This window comes from Hyla sarda, chromosome 11 (assembly GCF_029499605.1).
Source record: "Hyla sarda isolate aHylSar1 chromosome 11, aHylSar1.hap1, whole genome shotgun sequence".
NCBI lineage: Eukaryota > Metazoa > Chordata > Amphibia > Anura > Hylidae > Hyla > Hyla sarda.
The window spans coordinates 5,469,345-5,492,380 of record NC_079199.1 but is presented as its reverse complement, the minus strand read 5'-3'; the positions used below and the strand labels follow the sequence as shown (position 1 = coordinate 5,492,380).

At 45.2% G+C, this 23,036-nt stretch overlaps 1 protein-coding gene across 1 annotated transcript in view; it reads left to right on the top strand.

Moving 5' to 3' along the window:
- The window catches only part of FBLN5 (fibulin 5), a 51,153-nt gene that overhangs the window by 16,040 nt on the left and 12,077 nt on the right, over positions 1-23,036 (top strand). The window contains exons 2-5 of the mRNA XM_056546723.1: positions 1,162-1,216; positions 9,866-9,917; positions 11,545-11,790; positions 17,977-18,099. Coding sequence (XP_056402698.1) covers positions 1,162-1,216; positions 9,866-9,917; positions 11,545-11,790; positions 17,977-18,099 — 476 coding nt within the window. The remainder of the gene's footprint in view (positions 1-1,161; positions 1,217-9,865; positions 9,918-11,544; positions 11,791-17,976; positions 18,100-23,036) is intronic.

Sequence of the window (23,036 nt, the reverse complement as noted above, 5' to 3'; positions counted from 1 at the left end):
ATCCTGTATTATACTCCAGAGCTGTACTCACTATTCTGCTGGTGAGGTCACTGTGTACATACATTACATTACTTATCCTGTACTGATCCTGAGTTATATCCTGTATTATACTCCAGAGCTGCACTCACTATTCTGCTGGTGAGGTCACTATGTACATATATTACATTACTTATCCTGTACTGATCCTGAGTTATATCCTGTATTATACTCCAGAGCTGTACTCACTATTCTGCTGGTGAGGTCACTGTGTACATACATTACATTACTTATCCTGTACTGATCCTGAGTTATATCCTGTATTATACTCCAGAGCTGCACTCACTATTCTGCTGGTGAGGTCACTATGTACATATATTACATTACTTATCCTGTACTGATCCTGAGTTATATCCTGTATTATACTCCAGAGCTGCACTCACTATTCTGCTGGTGAGGTCACTGTGTACATACATTACATTACTTATCCTGTACTGATCCTGAGTTATATCCTGTATTATACTCCAGAGCTGTACTCACTATTCTGCTGGTGAGGTCACTGTGTACATACATTACTTATCCTGTACTGATCCTGAGTTATATCCTGTATTATACTCCAGAGCTGTACTCACTATTCTGCTGGTGAGATCACTGTGTACATACATTACATTACTGATCCTGTGCTGATCCTGAGTTATATCCTGTATTATACTCCAGAGCTGTACTCACTATTCTGCTGGTGAGGTCACTGTGTACATACATTACATTACTTATCCTGTACTGATCCTGAGTTATATCCTGTATTATACTCCAGAGCTGTACTCACTATTCTGCTGGTGAGGTCACTGTGTACATACATTACATTACTTATCCTGTACTGATCCTGAGTTATATCCTGTATTATACTCCAGAGCTGTACTCACTATTCTGCTGGTGAGGTCACTGTGTACATACATTACATTACTTATCCTGTACTGATCCTGAGTTATATCCTTTATTATACTCCAGAGCTGTACTCACTATTCTGCTGGTGAGGTCACTGTGTACATACATTACTTATCCTGTACTGATCCTGAGTTATATCCTGTATTATACTCCAGAGCTGCACTCACTATTCTGCTGGTGAGGTCACTGTATACAATGGTCTCGGTTTCATCCTGTATGTGCCTTTGTGTTTTGTTGCAGGATATTGGCCCTAATCACACTCGGTCTCTTCCTCCCAGGCACGACGCATGGACAGGTTAGTGCCCTCATTCATATTGTAAATATTTGGTGAAGAAAAATTACTCCAAAGGGGCATCACAAAAAGATTGTGGGTCATATCTCAAAATCTGGGTTTGGGGGCCCTATTCCAGGTAACCCTTGTAGATACTACAATTTTGCTCAGGCACCAAAGGAAGGAAGAGTGGTCTCCTATAGGTTGTACCTAGCAGGGATTGGAGGAGTAGAGGAATCAGAAGCATATAGTGGCTCTATAAGAAGAGGCTTGTGCATGTCGTGGCTCCTATGGGACATGTCAGAATTTGTCACTCCATGCGGTAGTGCAGGAGAGAAGGGCGTCCGCAGCCTACAGAGAGGCAGGGGAGCTGCACGCACGATGCAGTACTTCTAAGCTGCGGTACACACTGGAATACCCCAACCACCAGCAGTACAAGCTCTCTGAGTGATCATGGAGATGAGTGCAGGGAGGGGATAGAGAGGACTGTGCAGCTGTATCTGTATGACCACACAGTTCTCTCTATGATCATAGAGATGAGGCAGGGAGGGAATAGAGAGGACTGTGCAGCTGTAACTGTATGACCACACAGTCCTCTCTATGATCATAGAGATGAGTGCAGGGAGGGGATAGAGAGGACTGTGCAGCTGTAACTGTATGACCACACAGTCCTCTCTATGATCATAGAGATGAGGCAGGGAGGGAATAGAGAGGACTGTGCAGCTGTAACTGTATGACCACACAGTTCTCTCTATGATCATAGAGATGAATGCAGGGAGGGGATAGAGAGGACTGTGCAGCTGTAACTGTATGACCACACAGTCCTCTCTATGATCATAGAGATGAGGCAGGGAGGGAATAGAGAGGACTGTGCAGCTGTAACTGTATGACCACACAGTTCTCTCTATGATCATAGAGATGAGTGCAGGGAGGGGATAGAGAGGACTGTGCAGCTGTAACTGTATGATCTCACAGTTCTCTCTATGATCATAGATATGAGTGCAGGGAGGGGATAGAGAGGACTGTGCAGCTGTAATTGTATGACCTCACAGTTCTCTATATGATCAAAAGATCAGTGCAGGGAGGCGATAGAGAGGACTGTGCAGCTGTAACTGTATGACCACACAGTTCTCTCTATGATCATATTGATGAGTGCAGGGAGGGGATAGAGAGGACTGTGCAGCTGTAACTGTATGACCACACAGTTCTCTCTATGATCATATTGATGAGTGCAGGGAGGGGATAGAGAGGACTGTGCAGCTGTAACTGAATTACCACACAGTTCTCTTTAGACATCGCTATTCAGGAGTTATCTGTCTGAACAGTCAGGGTTAGTGTGCCCCTCACCCAGTGACCACTGCAACTCCTGTGGCTATACCATTGCTCATCATACAGAAGAGACTCCATAATGTGACAGCTTTTATGCATGGTAATGTCCAGTCTAGCAGTAATGGCGGTGTGCGCAGTATTGTCCAGTCTAGTAGTAATGGCGGTGTGCGCAGTATTGTCCAGTCTAGCAGTAATGGCGGTGTGCGCAGTATTGTCCAGTCTAGCAGTAATGGCGGTGTGCGCAGTATTGTCCAGTCTAGCAGTAATGGCGGTGTGCGCAGTATTGTCCAGTCTAGCAGTAATGGCGGTGTGTGCAGTATTGTCCAGTCTAGCAGTAATGACAGTGTGCGTAGTATTGTCCAGTCTAGTAGTAATGGCGGTGTGCGCAGTATTGTCCAGTCTAGCAGTAATGGCGATGTGCGCAGTATTGTCCAGTCTAGCAGTAATGGCGGTGTGCGCAGTATTGTCCAGTCTAGCAGTAATGGCGGTGTGCGCAGTATTGTCCAGTCTAGCAGTAATGGCGGTGTGCCCAGTATTGTCCAGTCTAGCAGTAATGGCGGTGTGCGCAGTATTGTCCAGTCTAGCAGTAATAGAGACATGTGCAGTATTGTCCAGTCTAGCAGTAATGGCGGTGTGCGCAGTATTGTCCAGTCTAGCAGTAATGGCGATGTGCGCAGTATTGTCCAGTCTAGCAGTAATGGCAGTGTGTGCAGTATTGTCCAGTCTAGCAGTAATAGAGACATGTGCAGTATTGTCCAGTCTAGCAGTAATGGCGGTGTGCGCAGTATTGTCCAGTCTAGTAGTAATGGCGGTGTGTGCAGTATTGTCCTGTCTAGCAGTAATGGCGGTGTGTGCAGTATTGTCCAGTCTAGCAGTAATGGCGTTGTGCGCAGTATTGTCCAGTCTAGCAGTAATGGCGTTGTGCGCAGTATTGTCCAGTCTAGTAGTAATGGCGGTGTGTGCAGTATTGTCCAGTCTAGCAGTAATGGCGGTGTGTGCAGTATTGTCCAGTCTAGCAGTAATGGCGGTGTGCACAGTATTGTCCAGTCTAGTAGTAATGGCGGTGTGCGCAGTATTGTCCAGTCTAGTAGTAATGGCGGTGTGTGTAGTTTTGTCCAGTCTAGCAGTAATGGCAGTGTGTGCAGCATTGGCCAGTCTAGCAGTAATGGCAGTGTGTGCAGTAATGGCCAGTTTAGTAGTAATGGCGGTGTGCGCAGTATTGTCCAGTCTAGCAGTAATGGCGGTGTGTGCAGTATTGTCCAGTCTAGTAGTAAAGGCGGTGTGCGCAGTATTGTCCAGTCTAGCAGTAATGGCGGTGTGCGCAGTATTGTCCAGTCTAGCAGTAATGGCGGTGTGCCCAGTATTGTCCAGTCTAGCAGTAATGGCGGTGTGCGCAGTATTGTCCAGTCTAGCAGTAATAGAGACATGTGCAGTATTGTCCAGTCTAGCAGTAATGGCGGTGTGCGCAGTATTGTCCAGTCTAGCAGTAATGGCGTTGTGCGCAGTATTGTCCAGTCTAGCAGTAATGGCGGTGTGCACAGTATTGTCCAGTCTAGTAGTAATGGCGGTGTGCGCAGTATTGTCCAGTCTAGTAGTAATGGCAGTGTGTGCAGTAATGGCCAGTTTAGTAGTAATGGCGGTGTGCGCAGTATTGTCCAGTCTAGCAGTAATGGCTGTGTGTGCAGTATTGTCCAGTCTAGCAGTAATGGCGGTGTGCGCAGTATTGTCCAGTCTAGCAGTAATGGCGGTGTGTGCAGTATTGTCCAGTCTAGCAGTAATGGCGTTGTGCGAAGTATTGTCCAGTCTAGCAGTAATGGCGTTGTGCGAAGTATTGTCCAGTCTAGCAGTAATGGCAGCGTGCGCAGTATTGTCCAGTCTAGCAGTAATGGCAGTGTGTGCAGTTTTGTCCAGTCTAGCAGTAATGGCAGTGTGCGCAGTATTGTCCAGTCTAGCAGTAATGGCAGTGTGTGCAGTATTTTCCAGTTTAGTAGTAATGGCAGCATGCATGGTATTGTCCAGTCTAGCAGTAATGGCGGTGTGCGCAGTATTGTCCAGTCTAGCAGTAATGGCGGTGTGCGCAGTATTGTCCAGTCTAGTAGTAATGGCGGTGTGCGCAGTATTGTCCAGTCTAGCAGTAATGGCGGTGTGCGCAGTATTGTCCAGTCTAGCAGTAATGGCGGTGTGCGCAGTATTGTCCAGTCTAGTAGTAATGGCGGTGTGCGCAGTATTGTCCAGTCTAGCAGTAATGGCGGTGTGCTCAGTATTGTCCAGTCTAGCAGTAATGGCGGTGTGCGCAGTATTGTCCAGTCTAGCAGTAATGGCGGTGTGCGCAGTATTGTCCAGTCTAGCAGTAATGGCGGTGTGCGCAGTATTGTCCAGTCTAGCAGTAATGGCGGTGTGCGTAGTATTGTCCAGTCTAGCAGTAATGGCGGTGTGCGCAGTATTGTCCAGTCTAGCAGTAATGGCGGTGTGCGCAGTATTGTCCAGTCTAGCAGTAATGGCGGTGTGTGCAGTATTGTCCAGTCTAGCAGTAATGGCGGTGTGCGCAGTATTGTCCAGTCTAGCAGTAATGGCGGTGTGCGTAGTATTGTCCAGTCTAGCAGTAATGGCAGTGTGCGCAGTATTGTCCAGTCTAGCAGTAATGGCGGTGTGCGCAGTATTGTCCAGTCTAGCAGTAATGGCGGTGTGCGCAGTATTGTCCAGTCTAGCAGTAATGCCGGTGTGCGCAGTATTGTCCAGTCTAGCAGTAATGGCGGTGTGCGCAGTATTGTCCAGTCTAGCAGTAATGGCGGTGTGCGTAGTTTTGTCCAGTCTAGCAGTAATGGCGGTGTGCGCAGTATTGTCCAGTCTAGCAGTAATGGCGGTGTGCCCAGTATTGTCCAGTCTAGCAGTAATGGCGGTGTGCGCAGTATTGTCCAGTCTAGCAGTAATAGAGACATGTGCAGTATTGTCCAGTCTAGCAGTAATGGCGGTGTGCGCAGTATTGTACAGTCTAGCAGTAATGGCGGTGTGCGCAGTATTGTCCAGTCTAGTAGTAAAGGCGGTGTGCGCAGTATTGTCCAGTCTAGCAGTAATGGCGGTGTGTGCAGTATTGTCCAGTCTAGCAGTAATGGCGGTGTGCGCAGTATTGTCCAGTCTAGCAGTAATGGCGGTGTGCGTAGTTTTGTCCAGTCTAGCAGTAATGGCGGTGTGCGCAGTATTGTCCAGTCTAGTAGTAAAGGCGGTGTGCGCAGTATTGTCCAGTCTAGCAGTAATGGCGGTGTGCGCAGTATTGTACAGTCTAGCAGTAATGGCGATGTGCGCAGTATTGTCCAGTCTAGCAGTAATGGCAGTGTGTGCAGTATTGTCCAGTCTAGCAGTAATAGAGACATGTGCAGTATTGTCCAGTCTAGCAGTAATGGCGGTGTGCGCAGTATTGTCCAGTCTAGTAGTAATGGCGGTGTGTGCAGTATTGTCCAGTCTAGCAGTAATGGCGGTGTGTGCAGTATTGTCCAGTCTAGCAGTAATGGCGTTGTGCGCAGTATTGTCCAGTCTAGCAGTAATGGCGTTGTGCGCAGTATTGTCCAGTCTAGTAGTAATGGCGATGTGTGCAGTATTGTCCAGTCTAGCAGTAATGGCGGTGTGTGCAGTATTGTCCAGTCTAGCAGTAATGGCGGTGTGCACAGTATTGTCCAGTCTAGTAGTAATGGCGGTGTGCGCAGTATTGTCCAGTCTAGTAGTAATGGCGGTGTGTGTAGTTTTGTCCAGTCTAGCAGTAATGGCAGTGTGTGCAGCATTGGCCAGTCTAGCAGTAATGGCAGTGTGTGCAGTAATGGCCAGTTTAGTAGTAATGGCGGTGTGCGCAGTATTGTCCAGTCTAGCAGTAATGGCAGTGTGTGCAGTATTGTCCAGTCTAGTAGTAAAGGCGGTGTGCGCAGTATTGTCCAGTCTAGCAGTAATGGCGGTGTGCGCAGTATTGTCCAGTCTAGCAGTAATGGCGGTGTGCCCAGTATTGTCCAGTCTAGCAGTAATGGCGGTGTGCACAGTATTGTCCAGTCTAGCAGTAATGGCGGTGTGCCCAGTATTGTCCAGTCTAGTAGTAATGGCGGTGTGCCCAGTATTGTCCAGTCTAGCAGTAATGGCGGTGTGCGCAGTATTGTCCAGTCTAGCAGTAATGGCAGTGTGTGCAGTATTGTCCAGTCTAGTAGTAAAGGCGGTGTGCGCAGTATTGTCCAGTCTAGCAGTAATGGCGGTGTGCGCAGTATTGTCCAGTCTAGCAGTAATGGCGGTGTGCCCAGTATTGTCCAGTCTAGCAGTAATGGCGGTGTGCACAGTATTGTCCAGTCTAGCAGTAATGGCGGTGTGCCCAGTATTGTCCAGTCTAGCAGTAATGGCGGTGTGCCCAGTATTGTCCAGTCTAGCAGTAATGGCGGTGTGCGCAGTATTGTCCAGTCTAGCAGTAATGGCAGTGTGTGCAGTATTGTCCAGTCTAGTAGTAAAGGCGGTGTGCGCAGTATTGTCCAGTCTAGCAGTAATGGCGGTGTGCGCAGTATTGTCCAGTCTAGCAGTAATGGCGGTGTGCCCAGTATTGTCCAGTCTAGCAGTAATGGCGGTGTGCACAGTATTGTCCAGTCTAGCAGTAATGGCGGTGTGCCCAGTATTGTCCAGTCTAGCAGTAATGGCGGTGTGCCCAGTATTGTCCAGTCTAGCAGTAATGGCGGTGTGCGCAGTATTGTCCAGTCTAGCAGTAATGGCGGTGTGCCCAGTATTGTCCAGTCTAGTAGTAATGGCGGTGTGCGCAGTATTGTCCAGTCTAGCAGTAATAGAGACATGTGCAGTATTGTCCAGTCTAGCAGTAATGGCGGTGTGCGCAGTATTGTCCAGTCTAGCAGTAATGGCGTTGTGCGCAGTATTGTCCAGTCTAGCAGTAATGGCGGTGTGCACAGTATTGTCCAGTCTAGTAGTAATGGCGGTGTGCGCAGTATTGTCCAGTCTAGTAGTAATGGCAGTGTGTGCAGTAATGGCCAGTTTAGTAGTAATGGCGGTGTGCGCAGTATTGTCCAGTCTAGCAGTAATGGCTGTGTGTGCAGTATTGTCCAGTCTAGCAGTAATGGCGGTGTGCGCAGTATTGTCCAGTCTAGCAGTAATGGCGGTGTGTGCAGTATTGTCCAGTCTAGCAGTAATGGCGTTGTGCGAAGTATTGTCCAGTCTAGCAGTAATGGCGTTGTGCGAAGTATTGTCCAGTCTAGCAGTAATGGCAGCGTGCGCAGTATTGTCCAGTCTAGCAGTAATGGCAGTGTGTGCAGTTTTGTCCAGTCTAGCAGTAATGGCAGTGTGCGCAGTATTGTCCAGTCTAGCAGTAATGGCAGTGTGTGCAGTATTTTCCAGTTTAGTAGTAATGGCAGCATGCATGGTATTGTCCAGTCTAGCAGTAATGGCGGTGTGCGCAGTATTGTCCAGTCTAGCAGTAATGGCGGTGTGCGCAGTATTGTCCAGTCTAGTAGTAATGGCGGTGTGCGCAGTATTGTCCAGTCTAGCAGTAATGGCGGTGTGCGCAGTATTGTCCAGTCTAGTAGTAATGGCGGTGTGCGCAGTATTGTCCAGTCTAGCAGTAATGGCGGTGTGCTCAGTATTGTCCAGTCTAGCAGTAATGGCGGTGTGCGCAGTATTGTCCAGTCTAGCAGTAATGGCGGTGTGCGCAGTATTGTCCAGTCTAGCAGTAATGGCGGTGTGCGCAGTATTGTCCAGTCTAGCAGTAATGGCGGTGTGCGTAGTATTGTCCAGTCTAGCAGTAATGGTGGTGTGCGCAGTATTGTCCAGTCTAGCAGTAATGGCGGTGTGCGCAGTATTGTCCAGTCTAGCAGTAATGGCGGTGTGTGCAGTATTGTCCAGTCTAGCAGTAATGGCGGTGTGCGCAGTATTGTCCAGTCTAGCAGTAATGGCGGTGTGCGTAGTATTGTCCAGTCTAGCAGTAATGGCAGTGTGCGCAGTATTGTCCAGTCTAGCAGTAATGGCGGTGTGCGCAGTATTGTCCAGTCTAGCAGTAATGGCGGTGTGCGCAGTATTGTCCAGTCTAGCAGTAATGCCGGTGTGCGCAGTATTGTCCAGTCTAGCAGTAATGGCGGTGTGCACAGTATTGTCCAGTCTAGCAGTAATGGCGGTGTGCGCAGTATTGTCCAGTCTAGCAGTAATGGCGGTGTGCGCAGTATTGTCCAGTCTAGCAGTAATGGCGGTGTGCGCAGTATTGTCCAGTCTAGCAGTAATGGCGGTGTGCGCAGTATTGTCCAGTCTAGCAGTAATGGCGGTGTGCGCAGTATTGTCCAGTCTAGCAGTAATGGCGGTGTGCGCAGTATTGTACCTTCTTGTCCCTCCCGCTCGTTCTCTGCCCCAGTTTCACTTTTCTCTTCTGACTCGAGTTGGAAAATGCAGATTTTGGTTTTGAGATAATCCCAGAAACGTGTATCCGATGTCAATTCCCAAACCGCTGTGTTCTGCCGCCAACAAGCGCAGCTGGCTCAGCGTGGGATCCCATTGGCCGGCCGGCCGTACTCCAGGTTCCCTTACAGGCAATCCGACACCACAACGTCCCATCATTTGTCACCAAAAAAAATGATTTTTTTCCTAAAATTAATTATTAAATCTTTTTTTTTTTTTTTAAGCATTTTAAGGTGTTTTCAATCAAATCCTAAAACGAAATGCAACATCCTGCAGCAATGGGAGTCAGACGTTAAGGTTTCCATTCACTCCACATACATAACTCTGTGCTGAATACTATAGTCCTGTGTTTTCCAACCAGGGTGCCTCCAGCTGTTGCAAAACTACAACTCCTAACAGCTGGAGGTACACTGGTTGGGAGACACTGTCTTAAAGATGTATCAAATGTTTTGATCCCAACACATTTCTTTCCTATACAGTAGATTCCTCAGGGAACATGAACTGTTGCCACGACAGTAAAAACTGATGGAATACATAACAATTAGGGTAGGAGTAAACAACGAGATAATGTGACGCCATATGCCCAGTGCATGCATCATACTGCCACATTGTGTTCTTGAACCCTAATTGTTATGTATTCTATCAGACTTTGCTTTTGTGGCAATGGTTCATGTTCCCTGAGGAATCTTCTGTATAGGAAAGAAATGCGTCGGGATCAAAAATTTTTACATGTCTCTGAGACAGTGTCTCCCAACCAGTGAGCCTCCAGCAGTTGCAAAACTACAACTCCCAGCAAGCAAAGGCTGTCCTGGCATGCTGGAAGTTGTAGTTTTGCGACTGGAGAAGCCTTGGTTGGGAAAGACTGCTCTAGAACGTGCCATAGAACCGACTACGAGTTAGGTTTACTGATGCTGTGTGTTTCTTTCTCAGCGCCAGTGCAGTAATGGCTTCGAGATGGACAGAGTGAGTGGCGAGTGTTTAGGTAAGTTCATCAACTTCTATAGAGATGAGCTGCAATACCGCACATGACCTGTGAATGGGTGTGGCGCTATGTGCAGTGGGCATCAGAATTTGGTGTTCCTGTTATTTAAAAAAAAGTTTTCTCCGTACCAAGACCTCCACCGTATGATGGAGGGTGCGAGGGGACACGCGCTCGTGACCATCTCCATCCTGCTTAACAGGTTATCCCCGTAGACTTTTAAAGGGGTACTCTGGTGGAAAACTTTTTTTTTTTTTTTTTTTTTTTTTTTTTTTTTTAAATCAACTGGTGCCAGAAAGTTTAACAGATTTGTAAATTACTTCTATTAAAAAATCTTTATCCTTCCAGTACTTATTAGCTGCTGAATACTACAGAGGAAATGATTTTCTTTTTGGAACACAGAGCTCTCTGCTGACATCACGAGCACAGTGCTCTCTGCTGACACTCCTGTCCATTTTAGGAACTGTCCAGAGCAGCATATGTTTTTTATGGGGATTTTCTCCTACTCTGGACCGTTCTTAAAATGGACAGAGATGTCAGCAGAGAGCACTGTGGTCATGATCTCAGCAGAGAGCTCTGTGTTCCAAAAAGAAAATCATTTCCTCTGTAGTATTCAGCAGCTGATAATTTTTTAATAGAAGTCAATTACTAATCTGTTTAACTTTCTCGCACCAGTTGATTTAAAAAAAATAAGTTTTCCACCGGAGTACCCCTTTAATGGGGTTTAAAGAGGTGGACACTAATGTTATACATTAATTCAGGAAACACCATATAAGTGGTTGTTAAGTTCCTTAAAGGGGTACTCCGCTGCTCAGTGTTCGGAACAAACTGTTCTGTACTTCCGAGCCGGCGCCGGGAGCTCGTGACGCCATACCCCGTTACGTTCCTTAAAGGGGTACTCCGCTGCTCAGCATTTTGAAAACTGTTCAGAACGCTGGAGCCAAGAGCTTGTGATGTCATAGCCCCGCCCCCTCGTGCTGTCACGCCCCACCCCCTCAATGCAAGTCTATGGGAGGGGGCGTGGCCTCCGCCACGCCCCCTCCCATAGACTTGCATTGAGGGGGCGGGGCGTGATATATAGAGGGGGTGGGGCTATGGAGTCACGAGCTCTTGGCTCCAGCGTTCTGAACAGTTTTCAAAATGCTGCGCAGCGGAGTACCCCTTTAAGGAACGTAACGGGGTATGGCGTCACGAGCTCCCGGCGCCGGCTCCAGAGTACGGAACAGTTTGTTCCAAACGCTGAGCAGCGGAGTACCCCTTTAAAATGTTCTTGGTCATAGAGTCTTAGATCAGAACTTCTGGCATAATATATAGTTATTACATCCAAATGTGAAGAATTTTGGGAATGTTGGATCTTTGCTCCCAGTCCTCGGCCGCCCCTGACAGTCCTGTTCTCTGTGAATGCTGCATTGTTATCGGATACAATGTATCTCACTTGGATACATTCAGCTCAGAACCTTCAGGAGATTTCGTTTACGCTGTAACAATTGTCTCCATAGAGATCAATAATGTGTCTAATTGATAAAATGTAGCAAGTTTGCGGGTTGAAATTCTCGTGTTTCTATGGTTACAGACTACAAACAAAACCTGTGTAGTCAGACCCTTGGTTTAATGGTGTTTTTGTCTCTAGACATAGATGAATGTCGGATCATCGCGGACGCCTGCCGGGGGGATATGATGTGTGTGAATCAAAATGGAGGCTACCTCTGTATTCCCAGGACAAACACAGTATACAGGTCACCCTTCCGAAACCCCTATCTTCCTGCTGCTGCCTCCCCACTGGCTCCGCCTCTCACAGCATCCAGCTTTCCATCACCGCCAAGACCGCTTATCTGTCGCTTTGGGTACCAGATGGATGAGAACAGTCAGTGTGTTGGTAAGTGATAAATCAAACCCCTTACCCTGATATTAGACGACTTATCTGTTATAGGCTATTCCTTTGTCATAAGCCCCTCCCATACTGGGTTTAACCTCTAACCTTTTATGATAGCCCCTCCCCTGTAAACCTCTTCCTTTTTTCATAAGCCCCTCCACTACTTTGTTAAATCTCTTCGTCATAAGCCCCTCCCCTACTGGATTTAACGTTTTGTGATAGCCCCTCCCCTGTAAACATCTGTCATTAGCCACTCCCATGCTGTGTTATACCTCTTCTCTTCTATGATAAGCCCCTCCCCTGCTGTGTAAACCCCTTCCTTTTTCATAAGACCCTCCCCTGCGGTGCTAACTCTTCCCTTTTTTTTTTTTTTATAACCCCCTTATCTGCTGTTTAACCTATTCTTTTATAAGCCCCCCCCCTGCTGTCTTCACCCTTTCCTTTGTCATAGGTCCCTCCCCGCTGTGCTATACCTCTTCCCTTCTATAAGCCCCTCCCATGCAGTGTTACATGTATTTCCTTTTGAGAAGACCCTCCCCTGCTGTGTTACACCTCCTCCCTTTTATGACAAGCCCCTCCCCTGTTATACCTCCTGCCCTCTAAGCCCCTTCACTGCTGTTACACCACCTCCCTTTTATGATAAACCCCTCCCCTGCAGTGTTAACCTCCTCCCTTTGATAAGCCCCTCCCTTACTGTGGTATTCATATACTATTTCATGATAAACCCATCCCCTGCTGTGTTACACCTCCTCCCTTTGATAATAAACCTCTCCCCTGCTGTGTTACACCTCCTCCCTTTGATAAACCCCTCCCCTGCTGTGTTACACCTCCTCCCTTTGATAAACCCCTCCCCTGCTGTGTTACACTTACTCTCTTTGATGATAAACCCCTCCCCTGCTGTGATTACTCTCCTCCTCCCTTTGATGATAAACCCATCCCCTGCTGTGTTACACCTCCTCTCTGATAAAACCCTCCCCTGCTGTGATTACTCTCCTCCTCCCTTTGATGATAAACCCCTCCCCTGCTGTGATTACTCTCCTCCTCCCTTTGATGATAAACCCCTCCCCTGCTGTGATTACTCTCCTCCTCCCTTTGATGATAAACCCCTCCCCTGCTGTGATTACTCTCCTCCTCCCTTTGATGATAAACCCCTCCCCTGCTGTGATTACTCTCCTCCTCCCTTTGATGATAAACCCCTCCCCTGCTGTGATTACCTCTCCTCCTCCTCCCTTTGATGATAAACCCCTCCCCTGCTGTGATTACTCCTCCTCCTCCTCCCTTTGATGATAAACCCCTCCCCTGCTGTGATTACTCCTCCTCCTCCTCCCTTTGATGATAAACCCCTCCCCTGCTGTGATTACTCCTCCTCCTCCTCCCTTTGATAAACCCCTCCCCTGCTTTTACACCTCCCTTTGATAAACCCCTCCCCTGCTGTGATTACTCCTCCTCCTCCTCCCTTTGATGATAAACCCCTCCCCTGCTGTGATTACTCCTCCCTTTGATGATAAACCCCTCCCCTGCTGTGATTACTCCTCCTCCTCCCTTTGATGATAAACCCCTCCCCTGCTGTGATTACTCCTCCTCCTCCTCCCTTTGATAAACCCCTCCCCTGCTTTTACACCTCCTCCCTTTGATAAACCCCTCCCCTGCTGTGATTACTCCTCCTCCTCTTCTGTCAGGTTTCCTTACAGTCCCGCTCGGACCATATGAAATAACAACAATTCTCTTTATATAACGTGCACAGATTCCGCTGCACGTGGAGAACATACAAACTCTCTGCAGATATAGTCCTGGGATTTGAACTTAGGGCTCCAGCGCTGCACTCTAACACTGAGCCACCATGACATTTATTATAGTCACCGGACACTATTTTGGGGTCATGTCCAATTCCCCCACAGAACCCCAAATCTTCATTCCCCGTATTATCAGACACAGGGTGGGGGAGGGGAATAAAGTCAGACGGACGACTTGAAGCCGACGCTCTCCAGGTGTCTCTAAAGTTTCCCAAAATACTCAGAGTTCTTGGAGCTCGGCGCTCAGACTGACACACGGCTGCTTGTTTTGGCTGCGGTCGGCGCCTTTTCTCGTCCAGAACTTTTTACCATAGTAAAAAAATAAATACATTTTAAAAACATTATTATTCGCAACAAGAAAAATATGTGAATGCAGCAATGGGCGAAATCCAATGACATAAATATATATATATATATATATATATATATATATACACACACTTTAAACTTTAATGGTAGGGGGCGCTGTTGCATTGATCTCTATGTAAAAACAGCCAACAGCTGTCCGGGGATGCTGGCAGTTGTAGTTCTTCAACAACTGGAGGTTTACAGCTTGTAGACATAGGTCAGTCTTTCCCAACCAGGGTGCCTCCAGCAGTTGCAAAGCTACAACTCTCAGCATGTCCGGGCATGCTGGGAGTTGTAGTTTTGCAACAGCTTAAGGCATGCTGGTTGGGAAACAATGTCCTTTGGCTGTCTGGGCATGCTGGGAGTTGTAGTTTTGCAACAGCTGAAGGCATCCAGGTTGGGAAACAATGTCTTTTGGCTGTCTGGGCATGCTGGGAGTTGTAGTTTTGCAACAGCTGGAGGCATGCTGGTTGGGAAACAATACCCTTTGGCTTTCCGGGCATGCTGGGAGTTGTAGTTTAGCAACATCTGGAGGTTCACAGTTTGGAGACCAAGGGCAGTGTTTGCCAACTAATCTACCCTCAGCTGGTGCAGAACTACAATTCCCAGCATGCCCGGACACTGCCCATAGACACATAATTTAATGAATGTGACCCTGCCCGCTGCCCTCTGCTGGTCACTCTGGAATATCGTGGGAGCGATAGTTCTGTGGGCGCAATCCCAGACTCCTTTGCTGCAGACTGTGCATTATTGTTACATCCGTCTGTATTTTGTCGCAGCGCCGTCACTCACGACTATAAAAGATGCTAAAAATGTCAATAAGAAAGCGAATGACTTCACAGCGAAAGCATCTGCAGCCCCTCTCCCCCTTCTGGATTGGCGATATTTGGAGCCAGGATATTTTCGGAATAGAGTTGGACGGCGGAGATTCTGCTTCTTGTGCAACGTATAAAAAAATGTAAAAAAAATCTGATCATAATTTGCTGTTGCAACATTGATTGGCGAGTTAGCGCCGTTCTACCGACGGAAATGCGATGTAATGACTTGTTTTCATGATTCGCTGAACATCTGGGTAACAGATCGGAGCGAGGCAGCCGAGGATGATGGGTACAGCGCAAGCGTGCCGCGGGGTACAGGACGTTCTGTATAACACCATCTCCTCCATTAAAGGGAATAACGACTTAAAGGGGAACTCCGGTGACAGAACAAATTTTTTTTTTTTTAATGCTTAAATCTTAATCCTTCCAGTACTTATCAGCTGCTGTATGATCCACAGGAAGTTGTGTAGTTCTTTCCAGTCTGACCACAGTGCTCTCTGCTGCCACCTCTGTCCATGTCAGGAACTTCCCAGAGTAAAAGCAAATCCCCATAGTAAACCTCTCCGGCTCTGGACAGTTCCTGACACGGACAGAGGTATCAGCAGAGAGCACTGTGGTCAGACTGGAAAGAACTACACAACTTCCTCTGGAGCATACAGCAGCTGATAAGTACTGAAAGGGTTAAGATTTTTAAATAGAAGTAATTTACAAATCTGTTTAACTTTCTGTCGCCAGTTGATTTTAAAAACAAAATGATTTGCCACTGGAGTACCCCTTTAAGACATCTTCCAGGAAGCTTAAAGGGGTACTCTGGTGGAAAACATTTTTTTTTAGGCCTTTATAAATCAACTGGTGCCAGAAAGTTAAACACATTTGTAAATTATTTCTATTAAAAATTATTTACCCTTCCAGTACATATTAGCAGCTGTATGCTACAGAGGAAATTTTTTGCTTTTTGAATTTCTTTTTTGTCTTGTCCACAGTGCTCTCTGCTGACACCTCTGTTCGTGTCAGGAACTGTCCAGAGCAGAATAGGTTTTCTATGGGGATTTTCTCCTGCTCTGGACAGTTCCTGATACGGGCGTCAGGTGTCAGAAGAGAGCACTGTGGAAATTCAAAAATAACAGAATTTCCTCTGCAGCATACAGCTGCTAATAAGTACTGGAAGGGTAAAGATTGTTTAATAGAAGTAATTTATGAATCTGTTTAACTTTCTGGCACCAGTTCATTAATAAATAAATAAATGTTTTCCACCGGAGTACCCCTTTAAGTCATGTGACTGCCTTTGGTGGCTAGATAAGACGTCAGTCCTGCCACTAAGTAGAATTTTATATGCAGCTCTGGCTGTGAATGGAGCAGAATAAGAAGTAAAAGCCTTTACCTGTGGCTGAGGTCTCCAGCTATTGTGCAACTACAACTCCCAGCATGCCTTGACAGCTACCAGGTTGGAGACCACTGATCAGACTCAACAACAACATCCATAGTTTCAAACAAGGCCTGAAAACACATCTCTTCAGACAGGCCTATAACATATCCCCGGCATATCCCCGACATATCCCCCACACATCCCCCACACATCCCCCAACATATCCCCCAACATATCCCCCAACATATCCCCCACACATCCCCCACACATCCCCCAACATATCCCCCAACGCGTCCCCCAACGCGTCCCCCAACGCGTCCCCCAACGCGTCCCCCAACGCGTCCCCCAACGCGTCCCCCAACGCATCCCCAACAACGCATCCCCAACAACGTATCCCCAACAACAGACACCTACATAAGAGACTATACCTCAAAGAGGTAAGTAATGTGCATGATAGAAGCACCACAAAAAATACAGAAAAAATTATGCACAAATAAATAAATAAACAAGAAATAGAAGAAAGTTAACAAAATCTTTATTAAAGTATATCATTGATTAAAAAACGATAGCACAAATACATAATAAAAACAAGGCACCGAAAAACACTACAGATGGGTAGGTGAGGACTGGAACTGAGTATAGAGAGGTAATAAATATAAATATAAATACGAGGTCAAAGGGCAATAAGAGTATATGTCAGAGGTGGAGACGCACCAAATGGCTGCTGAACGCAAGCACGAGGGCAAGGAGAAAATGAACAAAGGGATCAAACCCAAGGACCAGAGGGAACAAGTATGCCAGACCTTACCTACCAACCCCAACGATCGTTTCACCACTAAATGGCTTCCTCACACCCCCTGACATATACTCTTATTGCCCTTTGACCTCGTATTTATATTTATATTTATTACCTCTCTATACTCAGTTCCAGTCCTCACCTACCCATCTGTAGTGTTTTTCGGTGCCTTGTTTTTATTATGTATTTGTGCTATCGTTTTTTAATCAATGATATACTTTAATAAAGATTTTGTTAACTTTCTTCTATTTCTTGTTTATTTATTTATTTGTGCATAATTTTTTCTGTATTTTTGGTGGGATCCCCAACAACGTATCCCCAACAACGTATCCCCAACAACGTATCCCCAACAACGTATCCCCAACAACGTATCCCCAACAACGTATCCCCAACAACGTATCCACAACAACGTATCCACAACAACGTATCCACAAAACATCCCCAACGTACCCCCAACGTATCCCCAACATATCCCCACACCTCTTGTTTGAATAGTTATTGTGTAATATTATGTCTGATACTTGTCTTTGTTTGTTCCCCATAATTGTAAGCGCTGCGGAATCTGTAGGCGCCATATAAATAAAATTATTATTATTATCATTATCAGAAGGCGTCCATATGATCATATAACGGTGGTCTCCAAACTGTGGACCTCCAGATGTTGCAAAACTACAACTCCCAGCATGCCCGGACAGCCGTCAGGTTGGAGACCACTGATCAGAAGGCGTCCATATGATCATATAACGGTGGTCTCCAAACTGTGGACCTCCAGATGTTGCAAAACTACAACTCCCAGCATGCCCGGACAGCCGTCAGGTTGGAGACCACTGATCAGAAGGCGTCCATATGAGCATATAACGGTGGTCTCCAAACTGTGGACATACAGAAGTTGCAAAACTACAACTCCCAGCATGCCCGGACAGCCGTTGGCTGTCCGGGCATGCTGGGAATTGTAGTTTTGCAACATCTGGAGATCCAGTTTGGAGACCACTGCCCTATAATGAGCCCCCCCTGGCTTGTGTATCTTTTCCTCCATACTTTACACTCCTGTTGGTTTCTCTCTTACAGATGTGGATGAGTGTGTGAGCGACTCCCACCACTGCAACCCCACTCAGCTGTGTATAAACACGGAGGGGGGCTACACCTGCTCCTGCCTGGAGGGATACTGGTTACTGGAGGGACAGTGTCTGGGTAAGTGCCTTATTGTAAATGTGCAGGGGGGGGGGGGGGGGGGGCTATGCTTCCTATGGAGCCCGGGGGACTCAAACCATCACGGGTTATCTCTGAATGGGACATGAGCTGCAATACCACACACAACCTGTGGACAGGCGTGGCGCTGTGTTTTTCTTTAATCCAGCAGCCATGTTTTTTCTTATCCTGTACTGATCGCCGTGTTAGGCCGGGTTCACACCACGTTTTTGTAATACAATTCCCGTATACGTTTTCAATGTGAAAACCGTACGGAACCGTATTGAAAACCGTACGCCAAAAGATGCATCCTTTTTGCGTCTTATACGGTTTTGTCCGTTTTTTTTTTTCCCCGTACACAAAACCATAGCCTACCACGGTTTTTGGTCCGGGTGAAAAACTGTATTAAACCGTATACGTTTTTTTTTTTACATGGGAGTCAATGGGAACCGTGTGTACGGTATGTGCGTACAGTTACTTCCAGTTTGCACCATACAGTTTTTGACTTTGCAGTTTTTTTTTCTTGGAATTTCAATCAAACAAGTGAAACTTTATTCATAATGGAGTGAAAAGTTAAAAACGTATACGTTTTTTTTCTTAAAAACGGATGCAACCGGACATCATTTTTCAAACCGTATACGATTAAAATTTGTCCACACGTTTTGCTACAGTTTAGGCCGGGTTCACACCACGTTTTTGCAATACAGTCCCCGTATACATTTTCAATGTGAAAACCGTACGGAGCCGTATTGAAAACCGTATGTATTGACTCTTCATTGAAAACTGTATACCAAAAGATGCATCAGGTTGTGTCCGTTTGGCATCTTGTACAGTTTTGTCAGTTTTTTCCTGTACCCAAAACTGTAGTCTACCACGTTTTTAGGTCCGGGTGAAAAACTGTATTAAACCGTATACATTTATTTATTTATTTTACATGGGAGTCAATGGGAACCGTACAGAACCGTATGTGCGTACTGTTCCATCCGGTTTGCACCATACGGTTTTTTGACTTTGCACATTTTTTTTTTTTCTTGGAATTTCAAACAAGTGAAACTTTATTCATACTGGAGTGAAAAGTTAAAAACGTATACATTTTTTTCTTTAAAAACTGATGCAACCAGACATCATTTTTTTAAACCATATACGGTTTTTAACTGTATATGAGTTAAAATTTGTACACACTTTTTGATACAGTTTAGTCCGGTTTTGAGGAATCAGTTTTTCTTCAAAAACCTGATACGGGAAACTGTATAGCACAAACGTGGTGTGAACGCAGCCTTAACCAGAACCATACGTGGAGAATTGATGGCGGCTACAAATGTAACGATCCATGTAACGTCCATAGATACATCCAGTTCATGGAGCGTGGAATGACCCACTGGTGTCTCCGCAGCCGATTGGTCTGATTGCCGGGTGAATCAGTTTTTTTTTTATATCTGGCCGCCGGATTCGCCAATCTTCAGAGGATCCCATAAAGGAGATTTACGGCTTGTTTACTCTCGGCTGTGGCTTCAGATGAAACAAGTTCCTTCCTCTGGAGGCTTCTCGGCGTCTTCTCTTTGAAGATAACAGGATGAATTCTGAGCGTATGGGGGCACATCTGGACCCTCCAGTCTGAGGAGAAGGGGCTGCGGCGGGGTCCGGCCAAAGGGAGGGAGCGACTGGGCTGGGGGGCCCGATCCGAATAATCATCAATATTCATGAAAGTGGGGGAAAGCGAGGTCATAGTCTGGGTCAGTGTTTCCCAACCAGGGGGTGCCTTCAGCTGTTGTAAAACTACAAATCCCAGCATGTCCATTTACTGTCTGGGCATGCTGTGATTTGTAGCCTTATGCCTATCCCTATCTTATATGAAGGATAGCCTTATACCTATCTCTATCTTATATGAAGGATAGCCTTATATCTATCTCTATCTTATATGAAGGATAGCCTTATACCTATCTCTATCTTATATGAAGGATAGTCTTATGCCTATCTCTATCTTATATGAAGGATAGCCTTATACCTATCCCTATCTTAAATGAAGGAAAGCCTTATACCTATCTCTATCTTATATGAAGGAAAGCCTTATACCTATCCCTATCTTATATGAAGGAAAGCCTTATACCTATCCCTATCTTATATGAAGGATAGCCTTATACCTATCTCTATCTTATATGAAGGATAGCCTTATACCTATCTCTATCTTATATGAAGGATAGCCTTATGCCTTTCTCTATCTTATATGAAGGAGCCTTATACCTATCTCTATCTTATATGAAGGATAGCCTTATACCTATCCCTATCTTATATGGAGAATAGCCTTATACCTATCCCTATCTTAAATGAAGGAAAGCCTTATACCTATCTCTATCTTATATGAAGGAAAGCCTTATACCTATCCCTATCTTATATGAAGGAAAGCCTTATACCTATCCCTATCTTATATGAAGGATAGCCTTATGCCTTTCTCTATCTTATATGAAGGAGCCTTATACCTATCTCTATCTTATATGAAGGATAGCCTTATACCTATCTCTATCTTATATGAAGGATAGCCTTATGCCTATCTCTATCTTATATGAAGGATAGCCTTATACCTATCCCTATCTTATATGAAGGAAAGCCTTATACCTATCCCTATCTTATATGAAGGATAGCCTTATACCTATCTCTATCTTATATGAAGGATAGCCTTATACCTATCTCTATCTTATATGAAGGATAGCCTTATGCCTTTCTCTATCTTATATGAAGGAGCCTTATACCTATCACTATCTTATATGGAGAATAGCCTTATACCTATCTCTATCTTATATGAAGGATAGCCTTATGTCTATCCCTATCTTATATGAAGGATAGCCTTATGCCTATCTCTATCTTATATGGAGGATAGCATTATACCTATCTCTATCTTATATGAAGGATAGCCTTATACCTATCCCCATCTTATATGGAGGATAGCATTATACCTATCTCTATCTTATATGAAGGATAGCCTTATACCTATCCCTATCTTATATAAAGGATAGCCTTATACCTATCTCTATCTTATATGAAGGATAACCTTATACCAATCTCTATCTTATATGAAGGATAGCCTTATACCAATCTCTATCTTATATGAAGGATAGCCTTATACCTATCTCTATCTTATATGAAGGATAGCCTTATACCTATTCCTATCTTATATGAAGGATAGCCTTATACCTATCCCTATCTTATATGAAGGATAGCCTTATACCTATCCCCATCTTATATGAAGGATAGCCTTATACCTATCCCTATCTTATATGAAGGATAGCCTTATACCTATCCTATGCTTACACTCCTTCACTGTATTTGCTGCAGCCACTTCTGCAGAAAGGCTATTCCATGCATCCACTACTCTCTCGGTAAAGTAATACCTGATATAAAGCTGCCACCTTTTTACGGCGATGTAGCGATCAAAAAAGTTTTACGTATCTAAAAATGATAACAATAAAAACTACCAGATTTCACGCCCAAAAAAGCAAAAAAAAAAAAGCCTCCAACCCAATTAAGAAAAAAATTAAGTTGTGGGTCTTTGAAGTTGGCGACACAAATATTATTAAACGTTATAGAAATAAAAAAAAAATTTCCATTGTGCCAAACTAGGAAAACTTAAAAATAAATATAATTAAAAAAAAACCTATATAAAACTTTTTGGGATCGCTATAATCACAGACTAAGAATAATTGCCATAAATTTCCAACGCAAAAAGAAAAACATTCTTGTATTTTTTATCTCCCCCCCCCCCCCCAACAAAAGAAAATTAATAAAATCTACAAAGTATTTAAAAGGAAAAAAATTGCATTTTTTAAGTTGCAATTAGAGACGAGCGAACTTACAGTAAATTCGATTCGTCACAAACTTCTCGGCTCAGCAGTTGATGACTTTTCCTGCATAAATTAGTTCAGCTTTCAGGTGCTCCGGTGGGCTGGAAAAGGTGGATACAGTCCTAGGAGACTCTTTTTTAGGACTGTATCCACCTTTTCCAGCCCATGGGAGCACCGGAAAGCTGAACTAATTTATGCAGGAAAAGTCATCAACCGCCGAGCTGAGAAGTTCATGACAAATCGAATTTACTGTAAGTTCGCTCATCTCTAGTTGCAATTTAAGCATGAAATACGACTTACATACAGACCGCGGCCGCTGCCATGACCCGGAGGGGGCGCCGCAGTCTGTGTCTGGACTTTCCGTCCACGTTCTGGATTAGTACATCTTAACAAAGAGCCAGAAGATCATGTAAAGACGACGGCTACAGATGAACGTGTCTGCTGGCGCGGTGTTCAAAGGCGAACGAGAGGCAATACTGCGCGGTGCGCCTTTTTACCGGGGAGATAAGCTTGTAATATGGCGCCGGCTGTGGGGGAGGGGTTAATGGACCATTCTGCAACTTTCCTAATAGACTTTGTGGTTCAATTAAAGGGGTATTCCAGGAAAAAAACTTTATATATTGCCTTTTTTTATTTTATTTTTTTGTGGCCTAAATTCCGTAATCTCGGTGTGAACCATAGTTGTGGAAAGTTTGTGACTTATCTCAGTATTTATTAGTTTATAAAAACTGCACAGAAGTGAATGTTTACTCCAAACTTCAGATTAAAGGGGCACTCCCATGGAAAAACTTTTTTTATTTTATTTATTTATTTATTTTTTAATCAACTGCCTCCAGAAAGTTAAACAGATTTGTAAATTACTTCTATAAAAAAATCTCAATCCTTCCAGTACTTATCAGCTGCTGAAGTTGACTTGTTCTTTTCTGTCTAACTGCTCTCTGCTGACACCTCTGTCTGTCTCGAGAACTGTCCAGAGTAGAAGCGAATCCCCATAGCAAACCTCTTATGCTCCTAACAGTTTCTGAGACAGACAGAGATGTCAGCAGAGAGCACTGTTGTCAGACAGAAAAGAAACAACTCAACTTCAGCAGCTGATAACTATTG